Below are 17,392 nucleotides of genomic sequence, written 5' to 3'. Positions count from 1 at the left end.
CTGGGAACGACAGGGTAAATATACAATAGCAGCAGATGTTTGTGTTGTCAGCATGTACAGTGATGCCTTGCACATCAGGTGTTTGTACCTGAGAGCTGCTTTACAAGAGTGTCTAATTAGCTGCAAAGCATTACATGTGTATGCGTGTTTCTGACAAAATGGTATTAGATTTCGGTCTGTTATTTTCCTCTCCAACTGTCACTCACTGGCACTCACGTTAGCAGGACTGCCTGATGGGATGTGTCTTTATTTTCATATTTTTAGCCTACTTGGTATTCTGATACCTATCTGACATTTAAACTTGCACTGTGCTTTGAAGAGTTATGTATGTGGCAGGTGGCATGACTTTTGCCCCTTACAATGTGGCAAGAGACCAGAAGTGAGTGAACTCATGTGCTTGACAGATAAATCAACCAAGTATTCCATCTTAGGGGAGGAGTTTACATACATTTTACAAAAACTTAAAAAAAGTGCCTGGAGACTCCTTCATTCTGTTCCATCCAGTTGTGGTCTGTAGTTGTTTTTGAGCACAAGTACCTGTCCAGCGTGTACTCTATCTCCAGTATAGTATGAGCGGGTTGATGCCATGGACTGTAAGTCACTCCAAGCTTTGAATTGGATTTCCAGAAATGCTAAAAACAACAAACAGATTCTAAAAAATGCTGAACAATTAAGGTCCCTGTATGGCACGTTTACATATACTGAATAACTGCTGGATTTCAGTTGGTATGAAATGTTTTGAAGTTGAAGAGAAAAAAAGCTGTCTTGTCTGGGTTCCAAAATATAACATTTTTCCATGGTGACTTCATAAAATGTTTTATAAAAGAACTCTAAGCCATAAACCAAACTTACCAGCTCCGATGTGAATCACAACTTAAAAAATGTTGATTTGATGCAAAAAGTGGTGGTGGTGTAGTGGTCTAAGCACATAACTGGTAATCTGGTAATCAGAAGGACACTGGTTCGAACCCCACAGCCACCACCATTGTGTCCTTGAGCAAGGCACTTAACTCCAGGTTGCTCTGGGGGTATTGTCCCTGTAATAAGGGCTCTGTAAGTCGCTTTGGATAAAAGTGTCTGCCAAATGCATAAATGTAAAAAGTATTTGAAAATCGGGCAAAAAAAAAAGACAAAGTCACAAGACTTACCGTCTTTGATGAGGGAAGCATTGCGAAAGAAGTGATCAAAGTAAAAACGATGGAAAACTACTAAACAATTGATTTTAAAGTTGTCAATTGTAAGTATAGAATACAGTGTTAGTATTAGAAGTAACGCAGACTAATGGCACCTCCGAGTACTTGACAGACGAGATGAGATTAGATGTGTCCATGCTGAGGCAGGCTTGATGATGAAAATCATGGCTCTTGCCATGCAAAGACATTATAGTGACGTCTGAGAAACACAGATAACCCTCCCTCACTGGATCGTGTGCCAGCAGGGGCCTGCACTAAGACAAACACACACCCCAGTCCGCTCTAATGAAACCACACCACTGGGGTTGTTATGGCAACAGCTCATCAGAGTGTTTGGCTGAGTGCGTAAACCCTGGGGTCAATGGTTTATTATGGGATGTCTGAAGTGGGTGGAGAGGTTTCATCATCTAACCATGAGTTGCACTTGTTTGTTCATTTTTCCTGGAGGAACAGACAATTTTAAAGAAACTTTATTCTTAGTCTTATTGTAATAGGGAAACTCTGATCTCAGAGTACATATTTGAATCTTTAAGGGGCCAGTCTTTAATCTAGTAATTGTTAATTGTGACTAAAGGTCCACTACATTGTGTTACTACAACATGAAAAACCTACAAAGTGCTCTTAAGATTGTGCAAAAAGTGGTTATGTTGGCTTTAATTTGCTGCTGGCACATTAATTATGTTCCTCTGACATTATTTAAGCTGGGAGTGGTGATATCAGTGCAATGCTAAGCAAATTTGTAGCATCTTGTTAGGATCTTTTTGAATCAGCTCACAATTGTTGTTCTGGACAGAACCCTACAAAATCCTGAAGTTGAAATGCTCAGATATTTTATTATTCATGTTTCAGCCACAAAATTACCAATCACTGTTTATATTTTCAAAGTATAACCTCATTGCGTGTGGTCTGTGTTGCCAGGCATCAAATGAGAATTTCTTAATTTGCCTTTGGTCCCTTGGTTATCAAGATTAATTTGACACCACCAAACTCTAATCTTCATATCTCATTTCAAGACCAGTAAAAAAAAAGAAAATCTTCAGGACAAGTTTCGAGAACGAGATACGAAAGTTCCGGGGGGAAATTTGTCACACAGTGAGTTTCTAGTGCATGGCAGATTAAAGATGGTGCCATCATACTGTTATTAACCTAATCAGTTGAGGAGGCCTGGGCTAAACCTGAGCTGGTGTTTAAATTTAGTGTGCCATCACTGAGGGGTTTTCTCATAGGCAGAGAATCTAGAGTAATGGCTGAATGCATGTCACTCTGATAAAAATGTGCCTGTTTTGTGCCTTGACTCTGATTTAAATGATATTAAAGGGCAGATTTACCTGATATTTGATTCAAATGACCTGTTTGATAGACCAGCAGGTGCAATGGTCTGTTGTTGCTTCATAAAAGTGATTGATAATTTGTGTTCCTGTATTTCAAATATATGAGCATGGCACTAACAAGGCCAATGTAAGCTTAAGATTCAACTTTATTGTCACTGTGCAGAGTACAGGTACAGAGCAATTAAATGCAGTTGTTTTCACATATCCCAACTAAATTGGGGTCAGAGTGCAGGCTTGAACCCCCAACCCAGAGCCTTAACAGCTGAGCCACCACTAGCCCCCCAAAACAATGTAATAATGGGTTTAGTTTCAAGAAGGGGTATGCACATATTTAAAAAAAATATACTCCAAATACATGATTAAAAAGCATCTGCCAAATTAATGCATGTAAACATAATTTGAAATAGGCTTTGCCTTTATCTTTATCTTTATAATTGTTAGTTTGGTTGTAAAGTAACTGGAACACATTGAAATGATCCCAAATGTGCTTAGATTTGGTCAGAGGTGAGACAATTCGAGAAGTTCAATGAAGATAAACTAAACTGGATGATCAACTGATGTTAGCCTGGATCACAGTGTCTGTTTCTGGTTTGAGGTGATATGTGGAATGTACAGTAAGCTATCAAAGACCAATCACAAAATGGTCCTGAAGGTGTTTATTAGGACAAAAGCCAATTAGTAAGGGATAATGTACAATCAGCCGGTTGTTACCACACAATAAACCCCAACAGGGTGATCAGGATGTTGTATCATCCTGAAGGGGTTTATTTTGCGAAAACAAATGGCTGATTGTACATTATCCCACTGAATACATGGCTACTATCCAAATAAATGTGATGAAAAGTTGGATGACTCGCAGAAGCCGGATAAAAGTCTAACTCCCAGAATGTGCATTTGTTACAGAGAAAAATTTGACCGCTAGATGGCGTCATTGACCAATCAGAATCAAGTATTCCAGAGAGCCATGTAATAATACTGTTTAGCTGTCATAATGCCATTACTGACCATTCAGAATGAAGTATTCCATACAACTGTTTAATAATAGTTTGTTTATACATTCTGTAACGCTCTCTCATTGTTCCTTGTGTTGTAGGCACTGGTCGAGACTGCAGAAAAGCTCCAGAAGGAACACCAGTGGAAGGATGATATTGACGTAATGCCTCCCACATACATAATTTGTTTACAAATAGAAACACACACTGGCTGAAGATATTTAAGGGGTAGTTCACCTAAAAATCTAAATTGTGTATTTATTTACTCTTGTACAGGTGTCTCATATTTAAGTTAGTCTCAGTCACCATTAATATCCATTGCACATTTGTGGCGTTCTTATAATTCTATTCTTTATTAACTCATCAATCCATGATGGGATATCTGGAACATTTACACACACCTCACATTACCTCTATTAGAGATAATCAATGTCCATTCCATGTTCAATCAATGTTTCATCAGACATACTTTCTCTCAGATCTTGCATCTGTTGCATTGACACACTTCAAACGCCCATGAACTGAAATATCAATTCTAATTAGCAGATAAACAGATGCGTGGTGTCTGGATTGCTTCAGTGTTGTCTTATAGATTTGTCAGTCAGGCATTGTGTGAATAAGTCATTCAGATTTGTATAATAGCCATATTTAATTTCAAAACAGGATCAGATGTTGTGTGTCTATATTCACTTGCTTGCCTTTTTAAGTAGCCTATGAAAGTAGAGTGGTCTTTTCAGAGAGTGAACAAAGAGTAATATGGGGTATTACAAAGTGAGAGAGATTAACTTTCTGCTAAATGCAACAAGAGTGGATTAATGATGTCTGTGTACAAGGGAAAGAGAAAGATAGTACACCATGGTACTTTAATATATAGTATATTACACCATATATATCATGTACTCCAAGGTACATCTAAGTATACCATTGTACATGACAAAAAACATGGTATTACCATAGTACATGCCCACAGAATCTATGGTATTATCATGGTACTATGTTAAAAACATGATGGCACCATAATACCATTGATGCTGGGAAGCATAAAGGTCACAGCCTTTATCCATTTTAGGGTGGTCTGTGAACCAATGTATCGACAAATAGTGTATTATAACCTAAAAAAGTGTCAGGCACAATAGTGAATAGTAGCCTAGTAGGACAGGCGGTGCCAGTCAGTGATGATCCACTCTTATGTTTCCAAGGCAACCATATGTCATATAGTGAGCCCGGTCATTAACATGATATCGCTAGTCCTGACAGTGCCCTCACACTGCGAGGAGAATAAGCCCAGAAGAAAATACACACACACCTGAATCATTACTATTCACACACAAAATTAAAAATATTGTTTTTTGAGAGCACAGAGATGAGTTACAACTTCTACCTGTGTATACAAATCCACAACAGAGCTAGACAACACAACCAAACACACACGCAAACACACACAAACATGTTGGTGCTGCTGTCCTTATGAGGACTCTCCATAGACATAATGGTTTTTATACTGTACAAACTATAGATTCGCTCCCCTAACCCTAACCCTAAACCTAACCCTCACAAAAAACGTACTGCATTTTTACATTTTCAAAAAACATTGTTTAGTATATTTGTTTTTTTTTGTAAGTTTTTTCCCTTTTCTCCCCAATTTGGAATGCCCAATTCCCAATGCGCTCCAAATCCTTGTGGTGGCGCAGTCACTCTCCTCAATCCGGGTGGCGGAGGGCGAATCTCAGTTGCCTCCACATCTGAGACTATCAATCCACACATCTTATCACGTGGCTTGTTGAACTTGTTACTGCGGAGACGTAGCATGTGTGGAGGCTTTGCGCTATTCTCCGCGGCATCCATGCACAACACACCGAGAGCGAGAACCACATTATAGCGACCACGAGGAGGTTACCCCATGTGACTCTACCCTTTCTAGCAACCGGACCAATTTAGTTGCTTAGTAAACCTGGATTGAGTCACTCAGCACGCCCTGGATTCAACCTTGCGACTCAAGGGGTGGTAGTCAGCGTCAATACATGCTGAGCTACCCAGGCCCCTCGTTTAGTATGTTTATTTATGTTTTATTTTAAGCGATTTAAATTATGGGGACACTAGAAATGTCCTCATAAACCACATTTATAGCATAATACCCTTGTAATTATCAGTTTGTAACCTTAAAAAATTCCACACACACAAATAGCACTGCAAATAAATGCTTCTAAACAGTGTGATGTAAATACACACTGAGATGCACATTCATACTGTATAAAACACAGTATATGCATGGAAACCCCAAAATACATTAAAATACAATCATGGCCAAAAAGTAGGACAAAACAGGCAAATACAATGCTAAACTACACACACAGATACACAGCCCTAAACAACAACATATTTGCACATAGTATGCACAGTGCCACAAATTAACACAGAAGTACACAATGTGATCCTTTTGTCAGCTTTGCATATTCCCAATTAAACATGCCAAATAATTAAAAGCACTGACCTCTTCTCCATCCACTCTTTGTTGAACAGGTGAATGACACAATCTACTACAATGCCAAGGACAAGGTACGAGACTTTCTATTTGAAAAATACTCTCATGTATTTCATTTCTTAGGATGTAGCTAACCAGGTAGCCACGTGTAGCAGATGTAAATAGATGTAGTTTTTTGACTAGATGCATGTGTTTGGCTAATTTTTATGCCCCTAGTTCGACATTAATGACACAGAGGCACAGGTCCCCCAGAACCGGATCAGACTAGATTTTAAAGAGGATCCTGATTTCAAACGGCCTGTTTCATACAACACGACAGCAGTGCACATCCCAACTGACATCTACGAAGGCTGTGAGTACCAGTGTTGTAGTCAAGTCACTAGATCACGTGTCTGAGTCCTCACTGTTCAAGTCCGAGTCCAAGTCCAAGTCACCAATATTGTGTCCGAGTGGACACAAGTCTGAGTTACGAGTCCTTGCTATGTCATAAAATAAGCAAAAACATCACAACTCTGTTGCCATTTTAAGTTTATTGGTGCACACACATTGAGCCTTTTGAAGTGTGTTGTACAAGAAACCATATACACAATAACAAAACCATCTCTGTATTTTTTTTCTTAAGGCCAACATTCACGCATGTACACAAACGCAGACGCGAGTGCTTGGCCAAAGCATGGCCAACATGTGGTCCCGTTGTACATACATTACGTGTGCTCTTGCATTGCTATGGCGATTACAAACCTCAGACCAAGAGGGCAATAGATATTTTTAGGCATGACCATGAAACCGGTGCTACATCTGAAACCAGGAAAATGCTGCTTTCAGAGGCTGTATTCGGAGGCAAGATGAAAATAAGGTGCTTTTCAAACTGTTTGGAGACCAGTTTCCTTAAGAGTTCCATTAATTCAAAACAGCTGTCTGTTAAGCCATTAACTGATTACGCAGCAAGTCAGCTGCCTACGTTTTCGGATGCAGCCCGGATGTGGTAGATGAGTCGATAGTTGAGGAGTGGGAAGAGATATGGAGAAAAACCAAGTTTGTTTGAATGGACTGGGAGCAAATAGTCATATATATTTTTCGAAAAGATTAAACTCAAATTGCTGCATGAGTCCACCATGACATTCTAGATCGATTGATCTATCTATCTATCTATCTATCTATCTATCTATCTATCTATCTATCTATCTATCTATCTATCTATCTATCTATCTATCTATCTATCTATCTATCTATCTATCTATCTATCTATCTATCTATCTATCTATCATCACATTGTTGTTTGTAGGCCTATACAATAATCAAGGAAACAAAAAATGAGATGACAGAAAAATTACTTTCTACTGTAAACAACAGTGCCTTGTTGCCATTTATTTGAACTTAATTTTTTTATCAGTTGTACTCTAGTATTATATTATCAAAATTCATTATAATTCAGGTGTTTGAGCAGTTCACATGATTTTTCATGTATGGATGGATGTTTGTCCTTTTAACAACCGTTTTACTTCACATTTGTGATAAACTTGCATCACACGAGCCAGTCTCCATCTCTATGTAAAACTGCATCTGTCATAAACGCATGAACACACATCAACGTGATCTTATATTCCTGTTATAATTATAATTCATAATCATTATTTAATAATGATTAGTTCCACATATTTTCGAATTTTCTACATATGTGCCGCCACATAGATTCTGAAAAGTACTTGATGTGTTCTAGGCAAACTTGCAAGAGGTGAAAGTTTTGAGAGGACTTGAGTCGCAACATGTTCTTTGTTACTGGTTTCTGTATTTGATATGCTCATGTCTCTTACATTGTCAGTGAGCATCTGAATATCATTCTTACAGTATGACTTTAACCATGTATTATGCACTACAGACCAAATGGCGAGCTGATTCCTCAAACTCTGTTGTTCTCTTAAGCTATTCCACATCTACAGAGGAAGAATATTTGTATGAATAAACAGAGGCAGATTTATTTTGTGTTATTATAAATTTGCGAGTACACAAAGGGCTGGACTGGTAATCTGGCATACTGGGCATTTTCCCGGTGGGCAGACGCACTTTGGGGCCGATCAGGGGCGGAACGGACTACAAAACGGTGAAAAGGACAGCGAACAACCCCCCCTGCTCAACAACTTTTGGGCCAGTTGCTATGCGAAATCCTGTCTGATTTCTATTCCCAGTCCAGCCCTGAGTACACTTGACAGGTTTTGATTGACACACGCACTCTCTGAAAGAGAGCAGGGAGATTTGAGAGTATGCATCTAGTTTTGAGTGAAAGCAAAGGAAATCCGTGTGCTAGAGATTTGCGATCGTGCAACCGGTACATGACATGACATGTATGTGATCTCAAGCCATATAAGGGCAGAACGCAAAAGTTAACTGTTGTAACGAGTCCTCTCCTCCCAGTCGGAATGCACCCAATGCTCAAGTCCAAATCTGAGTCATTAATGTTCAAGTCCGAGATGAGTCATGAGTCATCAAAATCAAGCACAAACACAAACACAATGTATACAGGCAGCTCACTCATCCTCACATCTGCTCTAGTTTTGTGGCATTGCACAGGAACTAAAATATTAGTATATAAAATCAGTCTTTCAGCCACAGCTCAGCTAACTTTATTACTGTCAGGTGTGGACAGCCAAAGGCTTGAGGAAAAACCACAGACTCATTTTAAATAGCAGCCCAACTTAAAGTCAGCAAACCTGGCCCCTGAGTGACCCTACAAACCCTCCCGTTAAAGGGATAGAGATAGAGTAAATTAGAGTCAATTATGACAGAATTAGGGTGAAGAGAATCTCTCTCTCTCACTCTCTCTCTCTCTCTCTTCTTAAAAAGGGTAAGGGTTAGTGAGTGTTTCAATGTTATTATGAAGCAGTTGACATAAGTTAGCATGCTCTACTACCAAAAGAGCTCTCTTCCATCTATCAGAGCGAACATTCTCAAGGCTGTCTGCGTCAAACAGCTTTATTTAGCTCTCTCTGTGTGTGCTTGCTGCTTCTTATGTACACTCACACAATGTTTATTTAGTTCAGTCCCGACTCTTCAACCCAATGTGTCCTACTCTGAAAGCGTGGATGAGTTGAGTGAGTATAAAGCTGATCTCAGCCATGTGCGGCTCCACAGTCATCTATGATGTTTTCCTTTGTTGTAAAGTCACCAGCCTGCATGCTTTTCAAAATCACAGGATGCTGTAGCTCTAAATCCATGAGTAAGGAGAATTTAAAAGAGGTGAAAGAAGAAAAGGCAGGATTTAAAAGCAGAATGGTATGGTGAGAAAAACGGAGATGGAAAATCATGTCAGAGGGACATTGAGGGAAAAAGAGGGGGAAAGGTGTGAAGAAATGACTAAGATAGAGATACAGTCTTGAACAGAGACTGTATAAATACTAACAAAAGTAAAATCCAACAAATGAAAAGACAAGAAAATACGTCATCAACCAATTAGAACACACCATTTCCAATTTCACCAATAAAAGGCTAAAATAGGATAAAAGATTAAATAGGCCTATGTCCCAGAATGTGTTGCTTTAAATTATAATGCGTGTCACTCGATTTACATTTTTCAATTTTTCACTTCGCTATTCCCATGCACCTTGCTACATACAAATAACATTTATGAATATGTAATATGGTATGTTTAAATTACAGTACACTCAGTGTGAAATACTTCATTGCATGAAATATAACATGTAGTTTCATTATAGAGGCCCTATTATGCTTTTTGGATTTTACCTTTCCTTTAGTGTGTAATATACTGTAGCTGTTTGTGCACGTAAAAGGTCTGCAAAGTTAAAAAGCAAAATGTCTGCACCAAAGGGAGGTACTCTCTCCAACAGAAAACACTGCTCTTGAACTGCCTGAAATGCCTGGTTTGCAGTCCAGCCTCCATGACATAGCTACATCACTATGTAATACATTTGCATAATGCCCGCCTCAGGAATGAGCTGCTCAGGAAGCCTCTGGAGCTGAAACTCGGTTATGTAAGGGCCGTTATATTTCTGACTCACGCTCTAAGTGGTTGACCAATCAGAGCCGAATTCGGCTCTGTAAGAGGCGGGTCATGAATCATTCCACAAACGTGTCTTGCCTCCTTGCAGCATTCGAGCTGGCCTCGGCTGCTCCGATAACCATGTAGCAAGCGCTTCTACAAACTTCTACTTATCTCTAGACTATAACATGAACTTCTCTCCTCCAACCCAGGACAAACTTTTCACGCAGGTAAAATCAATCCATAAATGTAATTTTACAGATAGGTCTCCTCTACATTTGCCTGAATTATTGGATTACAAACTCTTACAAACTCGACCATAGAACATTATTGCTGCATGACTTTAAAAGTGTTCAACAATCTGTCATAACCTGCGCTCCACCCAAGTTTAAAGAAAAGAGTTGAAATCGACACTGGATGGTTTGGCTTTGCATTTTGCTTCATAACTCACAGTATTTACATTTTTCTGTGGAATTTATTACAGATTAACAATACAAATAATTTGTTTTATTCACCACACTACTGCAAATTATGCCCATATAGTATCTTTTAAGTCCAATTCTCAGGCACAAACTCCAAATGATTTTGTACATCCTCATCAAAGTGAGACGAGTCACCTGTGCCAATAATACATTCAGGCTAGGGCCCCTTCTACGAGACCCCTTTATGCCTTGAAGTGGTGTCTGTTCACTAAGTGGTGTTCTTCCCAACGTGAAGACCCCCAGAGAATGCACAGTCGGGTCGTAGCTTTCCTTCCTGCAGGAGAGGTTGGAGGGACGGCTGTTCCCTTCCACCTTGAAGGTGTGTGTAGCCGCTATAGCTGCACACCACGACACAGTGGGCGGTAAGTCCTTAGGAAAGCACGACCTGATCATCAGGTTCCTGAGAGGCGCCAGGAGGTTTAATTTCTCCAGACCGCACCTTGTTCCATCATGAGAAATCTCTGTAGTCCTTTGTGGTCTACGGGGAGCCCTCTTTGAGCAAATTGAGTCATCTGAGCTTAAGGCACTCTCTTTAAAGACTGCCCTCCTGACAGCACTCCCTTCTATCAAGAGGGTAGTTGACCTGCAAGCGTTCAACGCCGAACTACCTGCTGAAATGGCCGGGACCTTACTCTCGGCTCCTCAGCACAAAACCTGAATGAGCGGTATGCGTGCCAGCTCCTTTATATCTGTATGTTTGGGGTAGTGGCATGCAAAAACCACTTGCCAATTCCCAATGGCCTTTTATCAAAGATTTGAGGTGTATCGGGCTCCCAAGAGTGACCCCTAGTGTCACTTCATCGACACAACATCTCGTTCCCTCCGTCAGGGAATGGAGATTATGGAAGTAACCAGGACATTTTACATACTACTGTTTACATTATCCGTAAATGTTATATTATCTATAAACCCATCCTTCAAGGAAGTAGCAAGTAGTGGTAGTTCTGCTTCCATTGTTCCGTTTCCAACAATGTACACCCACTATCAGAGTGCTGGTCTAGGCCATTATCTCAGCAGAACGCAGATGCCTGCCCAACCTCGAGCCCTGGCTCTCCGCAATGATTAGCTGCTGACCAATGCGATCTATGTCCGACTTCTTCAGTTTCCTTCAGCCACATTCACTAACCGCTAATACCAACCCACCGCAGCCTAAGCATTTTACCATGCTTCCGCCAAAGCCGTGCTCTCAAACTTGGCAACACCGCAACCACTGCGCCCCTGCTTTTGGCTCAATACATCCCTAGATCCCTTTCAAGACCATCTGTGAACTCAGAGGTTTTAAACAAATGTATATATGCTTCTGTTGAAGCCACAAGTCAGTGTCAATAATACTATCCTCGTGGAGTACTACATTACCCACAATTCTGAAAAAGATCCACCAATCAGAGAACTTGCTGTAACGATTAAAATGGTAAATGCTGCAAAAGTGCTTTGAATTGACTACTCACTCCCATAAACCATTGTGAATAGTGCAAGCGATATATTTAAATTTTTAATACACATGTCTGATCTTACGGTGCATGATTCATTGTAGGGATGCACTGATCCGATGCCTGGATCGGTATTGGCTTCGATACTGATGTTTTTAAATGGATCGAGTATCGGTCTGACAAGCCCGATCCAAATTCGATACTGTATTTTAGTCATGTTCATTGCTGTCAAGCTCATAAATTCATAATGACATAAAAGAACCATAAAAACAAAATTTAAATTTGTTCATATTTTTAGTCTTCACGCGGTGAGCAATATTTGAGCGCTACTAATGAACCACATCTCAGATGTAGATGCTCAATAGTTTGGTTCACTTATAATATGCATTTAAAATGGCACTGGAGGTGCATTTTACCAGAATTTGAATAAGATGTGAATTAAACTACTGTGAACTTGCCTACAAACAGACACACAGTACGTCCTGTTTAGTTCAGAATGTCAAAATAAAAGCATGAGGGTTTAAAAGTTAAAGGTGCACGATTGAGAAATATTACTATTATAATATATTATTATTTGTTTACAAATGATAATAATATTTAAGTTGAATGATTTCCAAAATAATTACTGTGTGAATGAAAAGTGAGCTGATATATTACAAATAAATTGAACAAAAAGGAGATCTGAATCCTTTAAAGTCCAGGTACAAGTTGAAAAAATAAAAAATAAAAAAAAAACGTCTTGTTGTCCTGATGACTTATACTGGAGTTACTGTTAATTTTGCTTCTACATTATCCAGTATTTGTGTTTCTTTACATATTAAAGATCATACCCAATTAGTTCCATACAATAATGTAAAGATATTCTAAACTGATTATGCAAAAAACAATATGGGTATCAGATCGGTAACGGCCGATATGGAGATTTCCGATATTGGAATCGGATTGGAAGAGAAAAAGTGGTGTCGGTGCATCCGTAATTCATTTGTGCATGTTAGTTCAAAGAGAAAAGTTAGTTTTTTCATCTTTCTTGCTCCATCTCTTGTCACTGTGTGTCACGGTTTTGTGTCGCCCGCACCATGTTTCGTGTTGTCCGCACCATGTTTCGTGTCCTCTGCACCATGTTGCGTGTCGTCTGCACCGTGTTTTCGGTTTTGTCGATCTCGCTCCCTGTCATGTCTTCCTTGTTGTCCGCCCGTGTTTCACTCTCTTTGTGAAAACTACAATTCCCTTCTTCCTGTCGTTTCCGGCCCTGTCAGTGTGTTATTGTCCGCACCTGTCTGTAATTTTGTCATTACCGTGTCTCTTTATTTAAACCCCGCTGTTTTCCCTTCCCGTTGTCGTGCGTTGACGTTTCATGTTCGTTGCCTATGTCCATGTATGCTCTCATTGTTCATGTTCCCTGCAGTTGTCTGTTCGTTCGAGTATTACCCTTTCGAGCCTCCCACGGCTCCACCTCTCGGGCCTCCCATGGCTCCGCCTCTCGGGCCTCCCACGGCTCCGCCTCCCAGGCCCCCCCGCGGCTCCGCCTCCCAAGTCTCCCGCTGCACCGCCTCAAGAGCCTCCTAGGGCCCTGCCTCTAGAGGCCCTACGGCGCCACCTTCCTCGGCTCCGCCTTCGAAGCCTTCCAGCTCTCCACCTTCGAAGCCTTCCAGCTCACCGCCTGAAGAGCCTCCTACGGCGCCACCTCCCTCGGCTCTGCCGCTAGAGCCACCCTCGGCATCGCCACCTGAGCAACCCTTGGCGCCGCCTCACAAGTCTTCTACGGCTCCGCCTTCGAAGTCCTCCTTGGCCCCGCCTACCACGGCTCCGCCTCCTGAGCCACCCTCGGCTCCGCCTCCTGAGCCTCCCTCGGCTCCACTTCCTGGGCCTTCTACGCAATCGCCTCCCTCGGCTCCGCCTCCTGAGCCCCCCACGGCCTTGCCTACGCCTCCTTTGGCGCCGTCTCCCAAGTCTTCTACGGCTCCACCAGCCTCTGTCCTGCGGCCACCTCCCAGGTCTCCTGTACCGGCCCCTGCCCAGAGGCCAGCTCCTAGGCCACCCAAACCAGCTCCTGCCCCATGGCCCGCTCCCAGACCTCCTACTCTGGTGCTCGTCCCGTGGCCAGCTCCCGAGCCCCCCCAGGCCTATCCCCACATTGTGGCCACCTTCCAGGCCTCCTGAACCTGCCCCTGCCCGGTTGACGCCCCCCAGGCCACCGGACCCGGTCCCCTTCGCACACCCCCATAGACTGTTTGCCTGCCCTCTCGGCCTCCCTGGTCTGCCTGTCTACCCTCTCGACCTCCCTGGTCTGCCTGCCTCCCGTGGACTGCCTAATTGCCCCCTTGGCCTGTCTCAGCACCCCTTGCACCCCCGTGAACTGTCTTTGTGCCCCTTGTTCTCCCTCTGGTCTGTCTGTTTTCCCCCCAGTCTACCCCCTCTCTCCTGGGTTCTTCATTCCTTTTTATTGTTTCTTTTTTTTTTCTTTTTAAGACCATCTGGAATCCGGTCCTTTTGAGGGGGGATTATGTCACGGTTTTGTGTCGCCCGCACCCTGTCATGTCTACCTTGTTGTCTGCCCGTGTTTCTCTGTCTTTGTGAAAACTACACTTCCCTTCTTCCCGTCATTTCCGGCCCTGTCAGTGTGTTATTGTCCGCACCTGTCTGTAATTTTGTCATTACCGTGTCTGTTTATTTAAACCCCGCTGTTTTCCCTTCCTGTTGTCGTGCGTTGACGTTTCATGTTCGTTACCTATGTCCATGTATGCTCTCATTGTTCATGTTCCCTGCAGTTGTCTGTTCGTTCGAGTATTACCCTTCGTGGATGTTCAGTTAGAGATTTCCTTACCCTTCGTGGATGTTCCCTCACCCTGTGCACGCCTGGATGTCATTTCGTGTTTTAGTTTGATTTTCCCATTGTGGACTTTTCTTTGCTCCTGTGTTTCATTTTGTGTTTGAGTTTAGTTTTGCCCATCGTGGTCTCTTCCTTTGTTCCTGTGTTTTCCTGATTATTGTTTACAAATAAACCGCGCTTGGATCCTAAACACCCGTCTGCCTTCTCCTGCTTCACACAATTCATAACACTGTGTCAGCAGTGTGACATTGTCATTGTTTATTATGCTTTCTGTGTTTGGCAGAAATGTGATTGTCTTAGTGATGAGCTCACCGTTGTACTTGTCCAAGTGTTTCACGGCAAATATGATTGTGAAATTTGTGCTGTTGATGAGGACTGAAGCTGTCACAGTCATCATATGACTCATCTCTCTTTGTCTCTCTTTATCTACCTTTGCTCACTTCAAATTATTCTCTGTGCTTTCTGCATGATTTTCTCTTGATCTGGAAACATCAGTTACCCATTACCCCCTACTCTGCCCAAGCACACTGAGATATTTCGGAACAGCACTGTTCCCATTCCCATATTTAAAGGCACATTCAGTAAATGTTCTACTGTTAAAAAAGGAAATTCATATTTAATAAGAAAATTATGTACACACATGAGATTAGTGGCAGCTGATGGATTTCAAAAGAGGGAAAGCACAAATGTCGTTAAAAAAAAGTGTACTCCATATTTTTCTTTTTATGCTATAGTTTCATATTTCATCAGAAGCAATATATTATAGGTGTGGGTGAGAAACAGATTTAAATTGAAGTCTTTACTCTAAACCTTAATTTTCCCCTTTACTTTTACATCTGAATGTTACATGGGGTGCCTGTTTAGTTTCACTTTCAAACATACATGATGGTCAGCTGACCGTAAACAATCTCTTTCTCGTTGCACCACCTTCCGCAGTCTGCCTTTATCCCTCTCGGAGGCTTAATTAGCCTGATAAGGGACTGGGTGTGTATAATCACGACCCGGCCCGCCCTCCTCCCTGTCACAGCGATATTAAAAAAAACAGATCAACATTTAAGTCCTTAAAATAAATCTCCACTTTCACATCCACATTCTTCTACTTTTGTTTTTTGGTGATTCGCATTGTTCGTGTCTATCGCCACCTACTGGTCAAAGGTATATATTTATAGTAAAAAATGACTTACAGCAATCAATTACAACATTAAAACCACCTGCCTAATTTTGTGTAGGTCCCCCTCGTGCCACCAAAACAACGCCAACCCGCATCTCTGATTTGTTTTTACCTATTAATATATTTTAACCTGGATTTCACCATAAAAATAGTCATAGAAGCTGGCATGGCATTAAAAGAAACAAACAAACAAATTTGTGTGTAAATTACACTATAAATTGAGTACAATGATTCACAGCACATTTCTCACACACATTTCCACCAGAATAAATTTGATCTTTTTCCATACATAACTCTTACCGTTGTCATTGAGTGAGTGTTTGTAACTTGGATGGAGAGGCTGGAATGAGTGATGGAAATGGAAGAAGATGAACAGTGACAGCTGGATGTATCAAGAATAAAGTACAAGGTGGAAGAGACCGAGATAATTGAATTTGAAAATGCCCTTTATTACATTATACAAACAACCAAAATGCCAACTTACAAAATCAAATTAGATACTAACATAAACTTCTGATCTCAGAGATATGACAGACAATAAAATTATATACACATCATTATAATATACACCAAATTAAAAGTTTTGCTTCAATTGGCTTAGTTAAAATTCAGCAGCTGACAATCAAAAGACTTTCTCTGAACATATTTAAAATCCAATAGAAAAGAATCCATGTAAAATGTATCATTAATGGTGGTCTTAATGCTTAATTCGCTATTGCTCTTATATGATATAATAGGTGAGCTTGAGAAACAGATAAATATGTAAGTCCTTTCTTCCTCTGCTCACTTTGCTGTTTCCTATCCCACAGCGTTTCCTTCAAGTGATTTATCACTTTGAGTTGTTGCATGATGGGATCTGTAGTTCTGAGAGTTTTTTTTGGTGTTTGGCGAGGAATGGCAGTGATGTATTGCTGTTTGGGGATTTGAGTTTGTTTGAACTAAGCTCTCAGAAAACTTCTTGAGGCTCCCTTTGCTTAAGAACTGTAAATATGCTTCATATCAGTAAGCCACAATCATCAGACGACATCGACATATGCTGTTGCACGAATACATGCAGAAAATATATAGATGTGGCCTGACCCTGTATGTGCACGTGTTTGTTACAGCCACAATAATTCTGAATGAGCTCAACTGGACTGCAGCTCTGGATGAGGTCTTCAAGAAGAACAAAGAAGATGACCCATCCCTCCTCTGGCAGGTCTTCGGCAGTGCAACTGGCCTGGCCCGATACTTCCCAGGTAATGCACTGTAACAATCTGAAATACCACATTATCAAGTGCTTTCAATACTTACTGCATAGGCTTTATTATCTATATAATGTAAGTTTGACTCATTTTCCATTTTGCAAAAGTTTTTTCAACATCTCTCTGTGTGCCGCCATCTTTACATGACATCATACACCCGCATCTAAGGTATAAAAGTTTTTGACTGAGTTCCCAAGTAGGTCATTTGACTTATAATGTTATACTCCACTTTTCTAGATAGTA

The 17,392-nt window shown here is 41.0% G+C and overlaps 1 protein-coding gene across 1 annotated transcript in view; it reads left to right on the top strand.

Moving 5' to 3' along the window:
- LOC127639000 (voltage-dependent calcium channel subunit alpha-2/delta-1-like) overlaps window positions 1-17,392 on the top strand; it is a 117,205-nt gene that overhangs the window by 50,140 nt on the left and 49,673 nt on the right. The window contains exons 4-7 of the mRNA XM_052120797.1: window positions 3,618-3,677; window positions 6,037-6,072; window positions 6,215-6,350; window positions 17,012-17,143. Of these exons, the coding sequence (XP_051976757.1) occupies window positions 3,618-3,677; window positions 6,037-6,072; window positions 6,215-6,350; window positions 17,012-17,143 (364 nt within the window). The remainder of the gene's footprint in view (window positions 1-3,617; window positions 3,678-6,036; window positions 6,073-6,214; window positions 6,351-17,011; window positions 17,144-17,392) is intronic.

This window comes from Xyrauchen texanus, chromosome 47, assembly GCF_025860055.1.
Source record: "Xyrauchen texanus isolate HMW12.3.18 chromosome 47, RBS_HiC_50CHRs, whole genome shotgun sequence".
Lineage (NCBI taxonomy): Eukaryota > Metazoa > Chordata > Actinopteri > Cypriniformes > Catostomidae > Xyrauchen > Xyrauchen texanus.
The sequence above is the reverse complement of the archived record's forward strand: the minus strand, read 5'-3'. Positions and strand labels throughout refer to the sequence as shown.